At 45.0% G+C, this 18,662-nt stretch overlaps 1 protein-coding gene across 1 annotated transcript; it reads left to right on the top strand.

Annotated features, from left to right (window-relative positions):
- The first annotated feature begins 2,820 nt into the window (after window positions 1-2,820).
- Window positions 2,821-8,386, top strand: Nanog (Nanog homeobox). The gene is made up of 4 exons (XM_055607965.1): window positions 2,821-2,971; window positions 6,139-6,407; window positions 7,439-7,525; window positions 7,958-8,386. The coding sequence occupies exons 1-4, from the start codon at window positions 2,821-2,823 to the stop codon at window positions 8,384-8,386; spliced, it is 936 nt and encodes a 311-aa protein (XP_055463940.1).
- Window positions 8,387-18,662: the final 10,276 nt, after the last annotated feature.

The following is an 18,662-nucleotide window of genomic DNA, read 5'->3' as shown; positions in this document are numbered from 1 at the left end:
CTAAGGCTATAGAGAAACCGAGTCTCAAAAAAAACAAAACAAACAGACAAACAGACTAACAAAGAAATGCACAACAGAGCCATGTTTTTATCAGCCCAGTGAACCGGTGGAAGGTAAAACAGTTACTCTTTTGTTCTATCATTTCTACTTAGGGGCTTATAGTCCATCTGTTCATTGTTTAAAATGTTAACATCTCAGCCAGGTAAGCTGGCACAAACCTGTAATTCCAGTGCTCCGGGAGGCAGAGGCAGGCGGATGTCTTAAATCTGAGGCCAGCTTAGTCTAAAGTAAGTCTGGGACAGCCAAGGCTGCAAAGAGAAACCCTGTCTTGAAACAAACAAATAAATAAAAATATTTATATATAAGTTATTTATATATTATACACTATTATTAATTATATTATGTGTTCTATATAATATATCATATCTTAATATATCATATCTTAATATATAAATACATAATTTATTTTAAAACATCTCTGAAAATGGAATCACTGGTACCCAATTCTAAAAGTATTTTTTCTTTTTAAAAATTTCCTTATTCCTAAAAGTTGTCAGAGCAGAGCTTAAGAGCTGGGCTAGAGCTGGGCATGGTGGTGCACGCTTGTAATCCCAGCACTTGGGAGGCAGAGGTAGGCGGGTCTCTGTGAGTTCAAGGCCAGCCTGGTCTACAAAGAAAGTCCAGGACAGCTAGTTTTAACACAGACAAAAAAAAAAAAAAAAAAAAAGGGCTAGAGAAAAGAGCTCAGAGGCTAGGCACTGGCTGTTCTTCAAGAGAACCTGGGTTCAATTCCCAGAACCCACAACTGTCTGTAACCCCTTCCATGAATCTGACACCCTTATACCAACACGAATGTGGGCAAAACACCAATACACATAAAAATAAATAAAACCTTAAAAAAGTTGTCAGAGGAAAGAGGATGATGTTAAAACAGTGACTCTGAAGACTGTCAGGAAGAGGGTACCAAGTCTCTCCACTTCCTTTCTGCTGGGTGTGGACAGGGTCCACCCAGCCAGTAGTGTCCAGTTGAACCAAGAAATGGCTGCTTTCAATTATATGATATGGCTCACCAGATTAAAGTGAAAAAGCCTTTAATGCCAGCGCTTGGGAGCCAGAGGCAGTTGATCTGTGTGTGTGTGGTGTGTGTGTGTTGGAGGCCAGCCTAGTCTACAAAGTGAGTTCTAGAATAGCTAAGGCTGCATAGTCAGACCCTGTATTGAAAACAAGCAAACAAACAAACAAACAAATGCACAAAATGGACATTCAAACTTACTGCTTTTTAGCACAAAATCCACATGTAGAACCCAATAGATGTTATGATAATGTGGCATCTTAATTCTTAAAGCACACAGCAGGCATTTCCCTCTCTATTTACACACGCAGAAACAGACTTAACAAGCTAGGCCAGAATTAAATTCACTCGCTTCTCTGTAGGCACAATGGCACTGGCCGGTAAGCTTTGAACTTGGGAAGTGGAGGTAGGAAGGTCAGGAGTTCAGGGCCAGCTTCAGCAATGTAGTGTGAGGCCAGCAACTCTACCTCAAAGAAACAACTGAGACCAAATCCAAAATAAAATAAATTTCTCGTTCTATTGCTTGGGCGGCTGAGGCAGGAGGAATAGAGTAAATCTGAGGACAGCCTAAGCCACAGTGAGAACTTGTCTCAAAACAAAACACTCCTTAAACTAGACATGGTGGCATACTTTTTCTACCTTTTGTTGGTTTGTCAAGACAGGGTTTCTCTGTGTAGTCTTAGCTGTCCTGGACTTGCTTTGTAGGCCAGGCTGACCTTGAACCCACAGAGATCCACCTGCCTCTGCCTCCTGCAAGGAGGCATACTTTTTTAACCTGACGGCTGGGAGGCAGAGGCCAGCAGCTGTTTGTGAGTTTCAGTCCAGCCTGATCTACATGCCGGGTTCAGGATCATTCAAGGCAATATAGTGAAACCCTGTCTCAAAATCAAAACAAAACATAAAGCAATTTTGGTGTGTTAAAGGCGCAGGACTGCTTAGTGAGGGAGCCCGAGAGTCTTGAGCAGGTTGCAGGCTTTTTCTTCAGATAATTAAAAAAACAAACAAACAACAAAAACAGCATTTTTGATAGACTCTCCAATCTTTCCCAAAATGAAAACCGAGAAAGAACTAAGGAGGGTTCTGAAAAGGAGTACCACAGTTAAACAAAGACTTTGACAGCAAGCTCTGACTGTTTTATTACGTCTGTAGGAAGAATGGAAGAGGAAACCTCCCCACTTGAGATGTCCAGGGTTTGGGGGTGCAGCCGTGGTTTAAAGGTGAAACATGGTAGAGCCTCAAGTAAGAACCAACTTTGTGTGTGTGTGTGTTTTCTTTCTTTCTTTCTTTTTTTTTTTTTTATTGTCTCTGGATCATACGGGCTCCATGCTTTTCCTTCCCCCTCTCAGTCTGGGTCACTTTACAGCTTCTTTTGCATTACAATGTCCTTGGTGGGCCTGGCAGGTGGGCTTAACTGTGAATTCACAGGGCTGGTGGGCGTGGGTGCCGAGGCAGGAGGATAGTGGTTGGGCGGGGGCAGGGAGGCCGGGGGGTGGGGGAGGAGTGAGCTAGGGGCTGGGACCTACCTTTAAAATCTTGAGCTGTGGCCTTCTGCTAGGCTGAGCTGGTGTCTTGCTGTTTTGTGGCAGGACTTGAGGCTCACTTCATTGTGATAATTTTACACCTGGACGTTCAAAAAACTTTTTTTCTAAATTCTTTCCACCTAGACACTGGGTTTTTAAAGTCTTAACCTTTCCGTTGTTGCTAAAAACTTTAAGAACTAACCTTTTCCCCCCACGTCACCTTCTGACATGAGTATGGACACCCCCGGTCCCCACAGTGTGCCTTGTTCTGAGAAAGCATCGGATACTGAGGACTCCTTGCCAAAGCCTGCAGTTCACGGTCCTGAGGAAAACTATTGCCTACAAATGTCTGCTGCTGAGAAGCTCCGCACAGAGACCGGTAAGAAATCTAGTCGCTGAAGAACCAAACTAATTAGGGGGAGAGAGGGGAGGAATGGCTGAAGGGTTATTGCCTCTTTATGAACTGTGTGTATTAGCGTAAGCAGGTGACATTATTGACCTCTGGATACCCCTCTCGAAGTTTTACTGGTGACACATTGGCCTTCAAGTCTCAAGCTGTAGTGGGAGACCGGGATCACAGACTCTGGCAAGTTGAGGCTGTTGTGGTGCGGTTTTTGGAAACTAATACGTTCCCATAATTACATGAGCTTGATGCATGGGGCTTGGGTATCCAGGTGTGCCGAGGGCTGCTCTCACTATCGGGGAGACCTAACATCCCAAGCCTGGGATGAGCACCCCAGTTTTGGTGAGGTTGCACAGTTTGTTTGCAGTTTACCCAAATGGCTCTTTTCTCCAGCAGAAGCAGTTCGCTTTTCAAATCTCAACCTTTGGGAAGAATGTGGGTGTCACTTCGCTGATCCGGGCTGGTGAGCTAAGCCCGCCTCCTGAACCCCAAACTAGTGTCCTTTGGGGTAAAGATAGAGCTAAGTGCTGGAGCCAAGGTCTGAAACTCATTTTGTCTGCCCAGCCTCAGCCCTGTCCTCAGGCTCGCAAGTGGTAGTGATATTGGGTAGCTTTAAATCTACTTACGTTTGGAGTAAACCACAAGAGAACCCAGCGACTGCTAAGTTGTGTGTGCAGTGCTGGTGTGTGTGTGTGGTGAATGCAGGCTCTTGCACAGCAACACGCTCAGCCTACAACTGCTGTGTTTGCTGCTTATTCCCGTGCATTGTCAGCCCGGTGGTGGAGGAACACTTGTCGCCTGCCTGAGCTCTGGATTCAACCCTTAACATCCCAGAAGAACAACAAAATACCTGACATTGTGGCATACACCTAACTGCAGCACTGAGGCAGGAGGATTGGGAAATTTTGTCTTGGGGGGAGGAAAAAGGCAACTAATGGTGAACTGGAGGTTTCAAGGATGAGAGGAACAGATTTGGTTAGTTGGAATTTTGCCCCAGTAACTGATAATTTAAAAGACTCTGGCTGACTGCTCTTTAACCAACAGGATAGACCACACAGGACCATTTTGAAATAATGGCTTTTTTTTTTTTTTTTTAATATTGGAGACTAAATCCAGGGCTGTACATTGCTAACGGCAAGTGATTTAACCTTGGAAATTTCCTTAGATAGCATTCATCATGACATTTTCATTCATAGATGTTAGTTCGTCCATGGATGTTCTGTCTGTCCATCTTTCTATCTATCTACTTGTTGAGGCGGGGCTGGTTCAAACTCCCATATAAGCTGCTGGAGCATCGAGGCTTCAGATTTGTGCTACCTGCCTCCTCTCACTGCCAGAGTCTTTCTTTCCTTGTAGGTGAGGTCACAGTTCTAATCAAGAGGGAGCGAGGGGCAGGAATTGGAAGGAAAGGAGACTACAAATTCGTACTTCCTCCCATCCTATCGTGAACTTGAGCTGACCATTTGATTTGTTAGTTGTGGGGTTTTTTTTGTTGTTGTTGTTTCTGTTTTGTTTTTGCTTTTTCAAGACAGGGTTTTGCTTTTTGTAACCCTGGCTGTCCCAGAACTCCCTTTGTAGACCAGGCTGGTTCGAACTCACAGAGAAGCCCCAGCTTCTGCCTCCCAAGTTCTGGGATTAAAGGCTAATTTTTTGTTTTCTACTAGGATTTACAGGATCTAATTGTAAAATTTAAATAAATATTACAACTTAAACATGTATGTAAGCTGGCATGATGGTACGTGCCTTTAATCCCAGCATTCAGGGAGCCAGGGGCAGCCAGATCGCTGTGAGTTTGAGACCAGCCTGGTCTAAAAGGCTAAGACAGCCAATGCTACACAAAGAAACCCTTGCCGGGGACCAGCCTCAGCCAGCTGTGGATCTCAGCCAATTGTGAGTTTGGGAGAATTGGATCAGCACGAGAGAAAATCACTTCACACGCGTGCAGGGACAAGCTGACGGATGACTTGTTTCGAGAGACTGTTTTTGGAAGGCAGTCTCTCTGGTCTGCTCAAGCTCTCTTTGTGCTCCCTGGAGCAGAGAGTCAGCCCCACTCTTTTATTGTTAAGTCATTTCCTTATACGTTTTTTTTCCTACATGATCAAAAACCTTTTTGTCTTTCCCCGGGATATTGGCTTTTCCCCAAAGACCCACAGATGAGAATAAACAAAATATAGCAAGCTGTACTCTGCATACACGGTACAGTGATTACATTGCAAGCAAGCAATATTTAATCATTAACCAGTGCTTTTCTCACACAAACCTCGACATCATAAGTCATCTGGGCAAAATCTTGAGGTTACAATAAATGGCATATGAACAAAGAGTTGCTTAACAAACTAGGCTGTTCTGAACTCTCAGCTGCTGTTTGTAGCTGATTGAGTTCTTTCTGGGCTCTGTCTAAACATCTTTTGTAATAGGAGTGATCTTTCAGAGGGTCTCTAGCCCTTTCCTCAAACTATACAAAGCTCCTGTAAATCTCCCTATCCTATCCCAATGAGTCATGTCCATGTGACCAAGTCTTTCTAGAAAAGGAAGTTAGTGTGAGTCCAGTAGCTTCTCTGGGGTCTAATTCCTTTCTGACTGCAGCAAGCTGGGGGCTGAGTGTGGAAACTTAACAGTTCCTAATATAATATAGTTTAATATCCATGAGCTGACTAAAGTTTTTCAAGGAACAGTTAGCACAAAAGGCCTCTATGGATTCAGTTTCTTGTTCAGATAATTCAGGGTGCACTGCCTTTACAGCCAGGAGGAATGCTAAAAACACGGATGTAAAATGGAGATGTATGCAAAATGGTAGCATAATGCTGTGCAAGGCTGACAACCGATTTCAGGTTGATTTTAACAATAGAATTAGGCTTTTCTGTTACTTAAATCTAGAGCTGTGAAAATAACTGTTTTGAAAGTCAACGCATTAAACTTAATATCCAAGGATCTGGAAAAATGATTTGTTTGTTTTGTTTTGTTTTGTTTTGTTTTGAGACAGGTTTTCTCTGTGTAGCCCTGGCCATCCGTAGACCAGGCTGGCCTTCAGTTCAGAGATTCACTGGCCTCTGCCTCCGGAGTGCCGGGACTACAGGCGTGCGCTACCATGCCAGGCTGAGAATGCTTTATTATATTAACAAGTTACGTATCTATTCTAACAGCCTCTCCTCGCCCTTCCTCTGTGGACCTACCTGTTCAAGACAGCCCTGATTCCTCTACCAGTCCCAAAGTAAAGCTCTCTGGTTCTCAGTCTGAGGAAGATCCCGACAAGAAGGGAGAGGGCAAGGCTTACGCCAAGAAGCAGAAGATGAGGACTGTCTTCTCTCAGGCCCAGCTGTGTGCACTCAGGGACAGGTTTCAGAAGCAGAAGTACCTGAGTCTCCAGCAGATGCAAGAGCTGTCTGCCATTCTGAACCTTAGCTACAAGCAGGTAGGGTTGTTTCCTTGTTGCCATAGAAAAAACAAATGAGGCTGACTTGCCAGTGAATGGAGCTAACTCTGATGACTCTCTACTCTGAGTAAGGTCTGTCTTTTTCTCATGTTAAAATCATAATTATGTGATTCATATGTTACTCATTTTGTTCCATCAATTACTTTATCATCTACCTCATTACCTACCCACCCACCCACCCCCACCTCCCAGTTGAGGTCTTACTATGTAGCCCGGGCTGTAGAACAGGCTGGGCATAAACTCAAGCAGTCTGCCTGCCTCTGCCCCCACATGCTGGCATTAAGGGTTGTCTGGCTTTTTATACTTTTTTTTTTTTTTCGTTTGTTCCTTGGTTTCATTCCCGGCATGTAAGTCTACGTGAGGGTGTCAGAGCTCTTGGAACTGGAGCAACAATTGGAAGCTGCCATGTGAAGGCTGAGAATTGAACTCGGGTCCTCTGGAAGAGCAACCAGTGTTCTTAACAGAGGAGCCATCTCCCCAGCTTTTCGCTTTTTTTTTTTTTTTTTTTTTTTGGAGAAGGGGTTTCACTGTGTAGCCCTGGCTGTCCTGAAACTAACTCTGTAGACCAGGCTGGCCTCAAACTCGAGTTGTGCATGCCTGGGCCTCCCAGGTGTTGGCACTAAGGGCATGTGCCACCATGTCTGGCTCCGGCTTGAAAGATGGTGCACTGTTCGTGCGTGGTGTTTCACAGTTAAACTTTCAGCACCTGAGACAGAGACAGGAAGAGCAGGACTCCGGGCTAGCCTGAAACGCAGCAAAACAAAACACAGGAAATGGGGCTCATTTGCCAGTAAAGCATGCAAAAGCCTGGGACCAATCCCTACTATTACCCCCATACACATATGTCCCTCTCCCAAAGCAGCCTAGAATTTAGCCTCTGCTCTCCATGCCACCTCCCCCCTCATATTAATAATAAAGTTAAAATGTTTTTCAAGAATTTGTGAAGCTGGGCTAGTCTACATGTCTTCCTTTTTACGTGTATTTTTAAAAAGTCCCGTCGCTTCCTGCAGGTTAAGACCTGGTTTCAAAACCAAAGAATGAAAAGTAAGCGGTGGCAGAAGAACCAGTGGCTGAAGCCCAGCAACAGCGCCACTCAGGTAGCCGCACACTCCACGCGCTTTCTTTTCTCCAGTTTACGTGTGTGTGCACCAACCATCTGTGTGTGGCTGTGGGTGTGACCGAGATTTCCCGTAAGAGCAGTCAGTGGCTCTGAACTTTGCCTTTCAGTCCCATTCTGTTTCCATCTGGGGTCCATCAGTCCTGTCTCCTTCCCATCCCTCTTCCCCCTCTCCTCCCTCATGTACTCTTTCTTGTGATCTTTCATTTTTTTGAGGCAGGGTCTCTCTGTGTAGCCCTGGCAGTCAGCGATCTGCCTGCCTCTGTCTCAGGAGTGCCGGGATTAAAGGCATGTGCCACCATGGTAATCTTCTCTTTTCCTATTCCTGCAGTTTACAGCTTTAGATTTGCAGCCGGGGAGTGATGCCTGTAAATCTCCTTTTTTGACTCATTGAGTTGCTCACCTCTTTCAGAAGGGCTCGGCCCTGGCAGACTATCCCAAGGTCTACTCCAGCTATCCCCAGGGCTATCTGGTCAACCCATCTGGGAGCCTTCCAATGTGGAGCAGCCAGACTTGGACCAACCCAACGTGGAGCAACCAGAATTGGACCGACCCAACGTGGAGCAACCAGACCTGGACCGGTTCAGCTTGGAGCAACCAGACCTGGACCACTCAGACCTGGTGCACTCAAGCCTGGAATAGCCAGACCTGGAACGCTGCTCCGTTCCATAACCTCGGAGAGGACTCCTTGCAGCCTTACACGCAGCTGCCGCAGAACTTCTCTGCCAGTGATTTGGAGGTGAATTTGGAAGCCACTGGGGAAAGCCATGCATATTTCAGCACCCCACAGGCCTTGGAGTTGTTCATGAACTACTCTGTGAATCCGTCGGGTGAAATGTGAGGACCGCACAATTCAGCCTAAAGTCAGGGCAGTGGCGACATTTCGTCCTTCTACCAAAGATTTTTAGATTGTTCTTATTTTTATTATTATTACTTTTTGTTGTTGTTGTTTTGTTTTTCGAGACAGGGTTTCTCTGTGTATCCCTGGCTGTCTTGGAACTAGCTCTGTAAACCAGACTGGCCTCAAAAATCACAGAGAACTGCCTGTCCTTACCTCCCAAGCGCTGGGATTAAAGGTGTGCACCACCACGGCCTGGCATCGTACGTTTGGGTATCTTTATTTCTTAGGATGTAGAATCTAAAAGTGTAAAAAGTAGTGTAAAGATTCACTCAGGTATGGTGGCCACTCGAGAGGACGAGGCAGAAAGATCACGATTTTGAGACTAGCTCATATACACAGTAAGTTCAAGACCAGCCTGGACTCCGTTTAAATAGTAAGGTAGTGTCTCAACAAAATAAAACTAAAGCTTTGGTCGAAGGACGGCTTCCGTCTTTGCCGTTAGGAGACTTTGCGTGTTCAGTGTGCTTTGTAAGCTTCCACCTCTTTGGAAGTTCACCAAGAGTACTTTTATATTAATTAAAATCTGTAGAAGTTTATATTTGCCTGTGCCATGATAAAGCAATGGCAGTTTGACTAGTTTAAGTGAAATAAAACACTAACTTTACTTTTAGTGCTTTCGTCTCTTCTCTTGCTTTCACCTAGTGGTGTCAATATACATTTTTTTTTTGGTATGTGAGGGAGGGTCTCATGTAGCCCAGGCTGGCCTTGTGTCTGCTATGTTGCCAACACTTGAGGCTAAGATGGGAGAATCTAGTAAGAGTTCAAGGCCAGCCTGAGCTACATAAGCTTTGTCTTTAAAAAGAACAACAACAACAAAAAAAAAACCCTAGCACGGAGCAGGAGCATGGTGCTCCTGAGTGGCTATCTTGAGTTCGAGGCCAGCCAAGGCTATTTAGTGAGACCCTGTTGTAAAAAAAAATTGAAGCGCTGGTGAGGTAGTCCAAGATGGGAAATGGCCTTGATGACGAATGTGAACAACCTTCATTCAATCCCTGGAGTCTACACTTTGCAAACCGCCGTGAACTGCGCTCTGCCCTCCATCTGTGCACGCCGGCATGTGTGCGCACTGTACAAACACAAGCGAAAACACTGAGTACGTGTAAAAAAAAGCAAACCAACAGCCAGGGAAGCAAAGACAAGAAGGTGGTTAGCTTCGGGAATTTTGCACCGCACTGGTTATTAGAACTTCCTGTGGCTGGTTGCTCTTATGCCGAGGTTGACCCTCGAAGAAGGTGCCGAGCTGGAATAGCTTTTTAGTGTGAGTGTGTGTGTGTGTGTGTGTGTGTGTGTGTGTGTGCGCGCGCGCGCAACATTGGAGACTAAACTCAGGACCTGGTGTGTGCTAAGAGTAAACGGTTTTGTTTCTGTGCTGCTTCCGTGCACTGCCCTGGTTATCCGCTAATGCAGGACGCATACCCTCCCCCACTTCCATCCACATCTCTCCTGGACATGTGCTTACATACCGCAGATTGTTCCATCTTTTAAAAAGTACTTATTTGCATTTCATGTATGTACATTGGTATTTTGCCAGCATGTATGTCTGTGTGAGGTTGTCAGATCCCCTGGAACAGGAGTCACAGACAGTTGTGAGCTGCTGCGCCATCTCTCCAGCCCCCCTGTTCATCCATCATTATGCATGAGTGTCTGAGCCTGGCTTATTTCATTTGTTTCCAGATCTGTCCATTTCCCTAGAAGTGTAATCGGGTGTTTGCTTGCTTGTTTAGAAACGGGGTTTCAGTGTGTATTCCTTCTTGTCCTGGAACTCACCATGTACACCAGGCTGACTTCAAATCTAGAGCTGCCCCTGCCCCTGCCCCTGCCCAAGGCTAAGAATAAAAGCACCGCGCCCAGATGTAATTGATTTCTTTATGCCTTAAAAGTGCACTATTTATAGCTAAACAAAACTACATGAGAGGCTGGGGAAATGGTTTGGAGGTTAAGAGCGCTGGCTGCCCTGACAGGACCCAGATTCAATTCCCAACACCCACACGGCATCTCACAACTGTCTATAACTTCAGTTTCGGCACATTGTCTGGCCTCTGCAGTCTGCCCCCCATGTGGTACACAGACGTACGTGCAGGCTAAATACCTATATACATGAAACAGGACACTGCGTTGTGTGTACATAACACTTTTTTTATTCGTTAGTTGATGAACACTCAGGCTGTTTTCTGTATGTTTTTGTAACTAGTATGGCAAAAGACATGGATATACAAGTACCCTTGGTATGTTGGCCTAGAATCTTCTTCACCTGTATGCATGCACCATTTGGCTTCCCCTCCTAGTTTAGGTATCTCCTACAAGACCATATCGATTTTTTTTCTTACACTGTTGATGGCTGCTTGTCTGCTTTTAATTGGGTTCTGCCATAGCTAGAAGGTGTTGGAGACAGGAGATCAGAGTTCTAAATCTTGAAAACAGCCTTTGTTTTATTCTTATCGATCCATATTCTGGCAGATACACAAGTCCAGCCCTCTCCTAAAAGGCACTGAGTGAAAAATTTTTTTAAAATTTTTATGTGTATGTGTGTTTTGCTGCATGTATGTATATCTACATTCCCCGTGTGTCTAGTGCCCGTGAGATGAGAAAAGGGGGTCCTCTGCAAGAACAGCTGTTCTTGATCATTGAGAAGCCTCTCCAGCACCAGGAATTTTTTTTTTTTAAGGGAAAAAGCATTTATTTTGCCTCTCAGTTTGGAAGGATCCTACCACACCGGTTGCAATGACGTGGTCAAGAGCAGGCGGACAGCTGGTCGCATTGCATCTATGGTCAGGAATTGGGCAGCGATGAATAAGAAATGGATGTCTTTTATTTTTTAGTCATGGGTATGGGTATGTGCCCTGAGGAGGCCAGAAGCATTAGATCCTGTGGTGAGGCTGCAGGCCCACCTGACATGGCTGCTGGCCAGGAAACGCCGCTTCTCTGAAGAACAATGACCGCTGAGCCGGAAGACTGGTCTTTATTCCTATGAAATTGGAACTGCTGAGGGAGGCCCCGATGGCAAACCTAGTTCCTCTGTGAGAACTGCAGGAACCATGCAGGCATTCTCATCTCTTGTTGTCATGATTCTAGGCCAACCCTTGTCCCGGAGCTTCAACCCCCTCCCCACGAGACTGAGACTGAGAGGATGTGTGGGTTCAGAAGTGAGTTTGGGGTTTAAAGGTGAGTTGAGGGTGGGGGGATGGGAGAGTAAGGGGGGAAAATTTAATTAGGTTGAAAAGACAAAAGATATATTCATCTGATGTAGTTGTGTATAAATGTTCTGTTTTGCTGTGGAACAAGAAAGAAATTAATGTAACTCCTAATGCATTAATTATAGGTGACCTAATCATTTAGCTAAAAGCTTTAACACAGAAAATATGAAAGCAGCAAGCCACACCTAGTAACTGCCACAAGTAAATCTAGCCTTACCTGTCAATTATAACATCAGCACTCCTGGCCAGGGGTACGAATTCCAGCCCAGTGGAGCTGGGTTCCATAGCTGCCCCTCAGCAAAGGAGAGGGCTATTTTGGCAGGCAGAAGTATTGTCCCTCACCATGCCAGAGGGCCCATTAACACAAAGGCTAGGTAGGGCACATTCCTCTACAAAGGCCAGACAAATTCCAGCTGGAATTCTCATCCTCCGTTTCCTGTCCTTAGTTCTTGTGGCCATTCACATCATTGGGGATGGCTTGTGTGTCTGCGGTGGGTCATTGCCACTTCTTCCACAAACCCTAACTACCCCTACACAGAGGCCGTCACGTGGCTGTGGGGATCAAATCCAGGGCCTCTTAGACCCTAGGTAAGTGCTCTAGGTAAGTGTGTTCCCGGTCCTTGCTGTGAGAATTTTGATTTTCTTTGATTTTTTTCAGGGTGGAAGAGATTACACTGACCACCCAGGGGTGGGGATGGTTTGAGAGGCCTCCCAGCTGCAGTTTTCCTGGGCTTTTGGCTTCAGCCTCTCACCAAGGGACCTATTCAAATGCCTTTAGTCAATGGATTCCTGAGTCCCAAGCTGTTGCAGGACCCCAGCTGACTTTTTTTTAATTTAACGAATTCTCTCTTTCTCCTGCTTGGGTCCCTTTCCCCCTCTGTCTGGCAGCTGTCTGCTTTTCTCTTTGTAGTTCACCACCAGGCCCTGTTTTCCCCCCACATATCACTGAGTTTTCTGAAGACTGAGTTTTATTCAAAGCAGAATTAACCTTTTCCGAAGAAGCAAGTGCTTGGAATTCACTGACCGAGCAAGGTCTGTGCTTCTGAGCTTGGAGTCTGTAGTGTCCAATTCCGATGACCCAGACAAATTCAATCCAGGGTGCTTGTGTTAGACTGGGGCTGGGGGGGGGGGGCAGGGGAGCGTTCCAGGACTGTCTGATTACAGCAAGCTTTATTTAGAGGTGGACCAGGAACAGGCAAGCCCATGTACATGAAGAAAACAAGCCTGCTTTAATTAATTTGACCTCCTTTAATTAATTTGAGCTCCATTCCCAGCAGCCCAGGGAAGGTGGCTTCACACCACCTGTAGCTTCACACCACCCGTAACTCCAGGTGCCAGGAATGTGGTGCCTCTGGCTTGCTTAGGCACCTGTGCACAGGTACAAACACATTAACACACACACCTACACATAACCAATGGCTAAATAAAATATTTTAAGAAAAAGCACCCACACCCACAAATGATAGTAAAGACAGCATCAAGGCTTTTGAGTGTCTGAAGCTCGCTAGTCACTTACATTTTCCTAGTAAACCATCTCTGTTTCTGTCACTAAAAAGGAGAGATGCTGTGTGTGTGTGTGTATGTGTGTGTACCACCAGAGTAAAAGAATGGTTGTCTCTTAATTTTCTGTAATATTTTATGGCTTTTGTTGCTGCGCTAAGCTGAGAAGAAAAAAACAAACAAACAAACAAAAAAAAAAAAAAACAAAAAAAAAAAATCAAACAAGAAAAAAGCCAAAACCCTTAACCTTCAGACAGGCATCATAGCCGCCTCTGCAGTCCCAGCATGAAGAAGGCAGAAGCAGGTAGGAGAAATGTCAGGGAGTTCAAGACTATTTGCTGGACACAGGAGTTTCAGACTAAGCAGGGCGATGGGGTGTGACCTGCCCCAACAACAATGAAAGAGCCAAAGGCTAGGCCTGCAAGATGTCTCAGTGGATAGAGGCACTTGCTACGAACCTAGCTTGTCGACTTGAGAGTTCAGTCTCTTGGGTCCACGTGATGGAGAGAGAGAAAAAGCTCCACAGAGTTGCCCTCTGACCTCCACGTACAGGCAATAGCGTACACCTCTCCCCTACTCCTCAAAAGAAAGAAATGTAATCTCGAGAGCAATCACTCCTCAAACACAGCAACCCCCTTTTCTTAATGCCCTGCGAGGCTACCAGAATTGCCTCTTTTCTCAGAATTATTTTTGTTGCCTTTGGCTGGCCTGGAACTCACAGAGCTCCTCCTGCCTCTTCCTCATGAGTGCTGAGATGAAAGGTGTACACCTGGCTAACCCACATTCTTTGTAAGCTGTCACTCATGCTCTCAGTGAACTTACTCTCTGCTGAGCAAGTCTCTCTTAACCCACAGGCTTCTATGAAACTATCTTGACACTGGGTGCAGTGGCTCATGCTTTTAATCCCAGCACTTGGGAGGCAAATGCAGGAAATTCTCTGTAAGTTTTCAGATCAGCCAGGGCTCCATACTGATACCTTGTTTTAAAACAAATAATAATCACTAAATGTCAATGAACTTTGAAAAGTTATGGGGTCTCATTATATTGCCGTGGTTGGTCCTTTCTTTCTGAGCTCAAGGAAGCCTCTGAACTCAGCCCTTCCAGGAGCCAAGACTACAGAATTAGGGCTGGAGAGATGGCTCAGAGGTTAAAGGCACTGACTGTACTTGTACTTGAGTTCAATTCCCAGCAACCACATGGTGGCTCCCAACCATCCATAATGAGATCTGGTGCCCTCTTCTGGTGTGTAGGCACACAATTGTATACATTATAAATAAGTCTTAAAGAGTACAAAATTAGCTGCTGTCCTTGGCTTCCACGAACATTTTCTTTCTTTCCTTTTAGGAATTCTTTATTATGTATATAGGGTTCTGCCTGCATGTTTGCCTACATGACAGAAGAGGGCACCAGATCTCATTACAGATGGTTGGGAGCCACCATGTGGTTTCTGGGAATTGAACTCAGGACCTCTGGAAGAACGTAACCTCTGAGCCATCTCTCCAGCTCCCTTCCACAAACATTTTCAAATGTGAACATAGCTTAAGTCCCTATTGCAGAGTTGGGTCTGAACCCCGGACCGCACACAGGCTCTCTCCCCCCCTACACTATTCCTTCAACTCTGAAACCTGGATTCTGAACCAGGGACTATGCTGTCTTGCCTTGGGCAACGACTCCAGAGGTCACATTAAATTTATTGGAGGATCACAGCGCCCCCTACTGGTTCCATGTTGCATTGGTATCACCAATCCCCCAACTGTTTTCCAGGAGGAACCTCTTGGCTAATAACAGGAGAATGGGTACCAGCGTACTCCTCAATTACATGTGGTTCCAGGTGGGAATCAGTGACAAGGTGGGTTAAATATACACAAACATACTTGATGAATGAAAGGGGTCTTCTCAAGAGTCAAATAGAGGCCTCAAAGCGGGAAAAGAAATGAAAACCTTAACAGAAAAAGATATATTTTTTATTTAAAAAATAAATTTGATAATCCCCCAAATTAAAAAAATACTAGTTAGCAGTAAATGTATTATTAAGCAAATTAAATATTATTATTATTAAAAATAACCTTGAAAGGCTAGGTGTGGTGGTGCACCTAATCTTAGCATTTGGGAGGCAGAGGCAGGAGGTCCTCTGTGAGACTGACTGAGGCCATTGTGACCTACATGTCTAGGTCAAGGCCAGCCAGGGCTGAATTGGTCAGACTCTGTCTTCAAACAAAACAAAAATAAAGGACAACAACAAAACAACAGTAACATATTGTCCTTAAACGCCAAATCAGCTCCAAGGAAAAAAGTAATGGGTTTTCATTATGTTGCCCTGGCTGGTTCCCGGAAGAAGCAGAGCCCAGCTAAGAAGAAACTTTATAGTGAAAAACGTTAAAAATAAATAGTTAAAAAAAAAAAAATCATCCTGGATCCAGAATATTTCTGTTAGGTAGTTTTGTGATTTGGTGTGTGTGTGTGTGTGTGTGTGTGTGTGTGCGCGCGCGCATGCACATGAAGGTGAGCGAGCATTCGTGCACGTGTGTGAAGTATATGAGGAAGTGATATTGAGTGTTGGGGTGCGGCGTCTGGGGAGTGTGTGTGTGTGTGTGTGTGTGTGTGTGTGTGTTGGTGAGTGAGACATGGCTTCCCCGTGCAGCACAGGAACTCTCAACACTCTTGCCGTGGCCTCCTGAGCACTGCTGTGCTCAGCTGAGACCTTCCAAATACCTGTTATGTTTAGAAGATGCTCCATCCGTTCCTGAGAGGTAGGTGTCAAGTTCAAAATATGATTTAATCTGATTCTTTTAGTTCTACCAATGTTTACTTTATGAATTCTGAAGTTGTTTTGGATTGAAGCTAATTCGTAGGCATTAGGTCTTCCTGATGAATTATTGTTGTGACTTCTTCAGAAAAGAAATAATTTTATCACAGTCTTGTTCCTCTTTTTTTCCTTTCCTTTTTCAATTTGTAGCCCAGGCTAGCCTGAAAATTTACTATGTAGTCCCAGGCTGGCCTCCGCTTCCTGCATCCTGGTGTTCCAGGTGTGAGCTACCACCCCATCCCATTTTCCCCCCTTTTCTTGCCCCTGCCACACTTTTGTTAATTTGCTTTGCTCCTTTAACGTTTTTTCCAACAGCACAGGAATGGTGGTGTGCGCCTTTAATTCCAGCACTTAGGAGACAGAGGCCGGCAGATCTCTGTGAGTTCCAGGCCAGCCAGGGCTACATAGTGAGACCAAATGTTCCAAACTTTTTTTTTTTTTCTATTTACTTATGTTTGTTGGGAGGAGGGCGTGCATGTCACAGTGACAAGGCTTGTGGAGGTCAGAGGAGAACTCAGAGCAGGAACTCACTCTTTGCCTCCACCATGGGCACCCAAGGCTTGGTGACAAGCACCTTTGCCACTGGGCCATCTCAATGACTGGGTTCTGCTTTTTAAAGACGGAGTCTCTCCTCCTCTCTCTCTCACCTTGGTTTCTCTGTGTAGCCTTGGCTACTTTGCACACCATGCTGGCCTTGGACTCAGAGAGATCTGCCTTCCTCTGCCTTCCAGAGTGCTGAGAATAAAGGTGTACCCCACAATGCCCAGCTAACCCAAATAGCCTAGGCTAGCCTCAGAGACACCTTGAGCCCAGTTCTTCCTGCCTCCACTTCTGGAATACTGACATTACAGTATTATAACAGTACATCAACATTCCTAGACCCTCCTTTTCCTTCATCTATCTATCTATCTATCTATCTATCTATCTATCTATCTATCTATCTATTTTTAATGTATACAGCATTCTGTCTGCACGTGTACCTGCATGTTAGAAAAGGGCACCAAATCTCATAAATGGTTATGATCCACCATGTGGTTGCTGGGAATTGAACTCAGGACCTCTGGAAGAGCAGACAGTGCTCTTAACTATGAGGTCTCTCTCCAGCCCCTCCATTTTACTCTGTACCCATGACAATCAGCTTTTCAACCACATCATGTCCTTCATCAAAATTCCTCCTGTTTAAGACACTAATGAACCAGACATGGTAACTGGTCCTATAAGGCCATGTGTAAGATGAAGGCAGAAGAATCAAATGTTTACGGGTATTTGTTGCTGCGTAGTCCAGCTTGTGATACATAAAATTAACACACACACACACACACACACACACACACACACGAGACTCGTCACTAATGTAACAAAATCACTCATTACCTCATGTAGCTGAGTCCAGTGACAAATCTTGTCTTTTCACTGAGGAAATCAGCCAGTTCATAGTAAAAACACTTCTAAGTTACACATTAAGATGAAAACTCGGTTGGCAGAAAAAGATGCTTAATGTTGAACTCCCTTGAGCAAACATCACCTCCGAATAGAGGTTGGTGTGACTGTTCTTCTGAAGGCACCTGCGTCTGCATTTATGAGGGTTTGACTTCTTCTGTTTGGGTGTGTACCATCAGCGTGTTCCATCCCAATAACCTTTCCAGTGTTCACCATTTATGCTAAGGCCTGCCTTTCCGCTGATCATCAGAAGGCTAAACTCCCACGCTGAGTGTCCTGGTGATGGTCTCTAGTAACTATCCATCTTACAGTGGTCCCTGTATATTCCAGTGCAGGAACAACAAAAACTTTCATTACCCAGAGAACCACCCGAGGCCCTGACTGTCAAACATTTTGCTTACTTCCTGTGTTGCACGTGATGGCTATTACTGTCAACTTGACTACATCTGGAATGAACTACAATCCGGATATTGAGGGCACACCTGTGAGAGTTGTTTTTGCTTGAAGTGGGTCCAGGCCATTGAAGTAGATCACAAAAGTTTAATCCAGACATTTTTATAAACAGTCCTTAGGTCAACATCATTTAGTACTCCCTACCCAGCCTTTTGCTTCTGGCTTTGGCTATGAAGGCAGACAATTTGTTGTTCTGGATTTTCTTTTCCCTTTAGTTTGCTTTTTTTCCAAAACATGTTTTTTTGAGACAGGGTTTCTCTGTCCTAGAACTCACTCTGTGGAACCAGGCTGGCCTCAAACTCAGAGATCCACCTGACTTTGCCTGGTGCTGGGATTAAAGCCATGACCACCATTGCCCAGCCTAGTTCCAGATCTTCAAGCAAGAAGATCCACCTTTAATCTGGGCCACACCATTTATTGGTTGGGTTAGCTGGACTGCAACATTTAAGTCATTCTGATGAATCCCTTTTCTATATATATAGATTCGAGATTCATTCTACAAGTACTGTTACTCGAGCAAACTCTAATACTTTACGGTTCTCATTTTTGCTGTAGGTTCAAAATAGGATGGCAAGATGCAATGTTCTAATTTTGGCAGTCCTGGAACTTACTCTGTAGACCAGACTGGACTCAAACTCAGATTTCTGCCTGCCTCTGCCCCCTGAGTGCAACCTTCCAATTGCAACTAAGCTCTCATGATAGGCAGGAGAGGGATTCCACCATCCTCTTATCCACAGAACTACAATGTAAAGAATATGCTACAATAAGGAAGTCTTTATTTAGATATAGCTCAAAGCCAAGTGTGGGGCACTCTCCTTTAATT

The sequence above is a fragment of the Psammomys obesus genome, unplaced genomic scaffold (assembly GCF_907164565.1).
Source record: "Psammomys obesus unplaced genomic scaffold, mPsaObe1.curated_primary_1811, whole genome shotgun sequence".
NCBI lineage: Eukaryota > Metazoa > Chordata > Mammalia > Rodentia > Muridae > Psammomys > Psammomys obesus.
Note: the sequence above shows the minus strand (reverse complement) of the source record. Positions and strands in the feature narration are given on the sequence as shown.

Bases quoted from the DNA above. Each gene is read 5' to 3' on its own strand.
- Nanog (XM_055607965.1), top strand. From the start codon at position 2,821: ATGAGTATGGACACCCCCGGTCCCCACAGTGTGCCTTGTTCTGAGAAA. The intron at 2,972-6,138 runs GTAAGAAATCTA...CTATTCTAACAG, and splicing joins GAAGCTCCGCACAGAGACCG to CCTCTCCTCGCCCTTCCTCT. The intron at 7,526-7,957 runs GTAGCCGCACAC...CACCTCTTTCAG, and splicing joins CCAGCAACAGCGCCACTCAG to AAGGGCTCGGCCCTGGCAGA.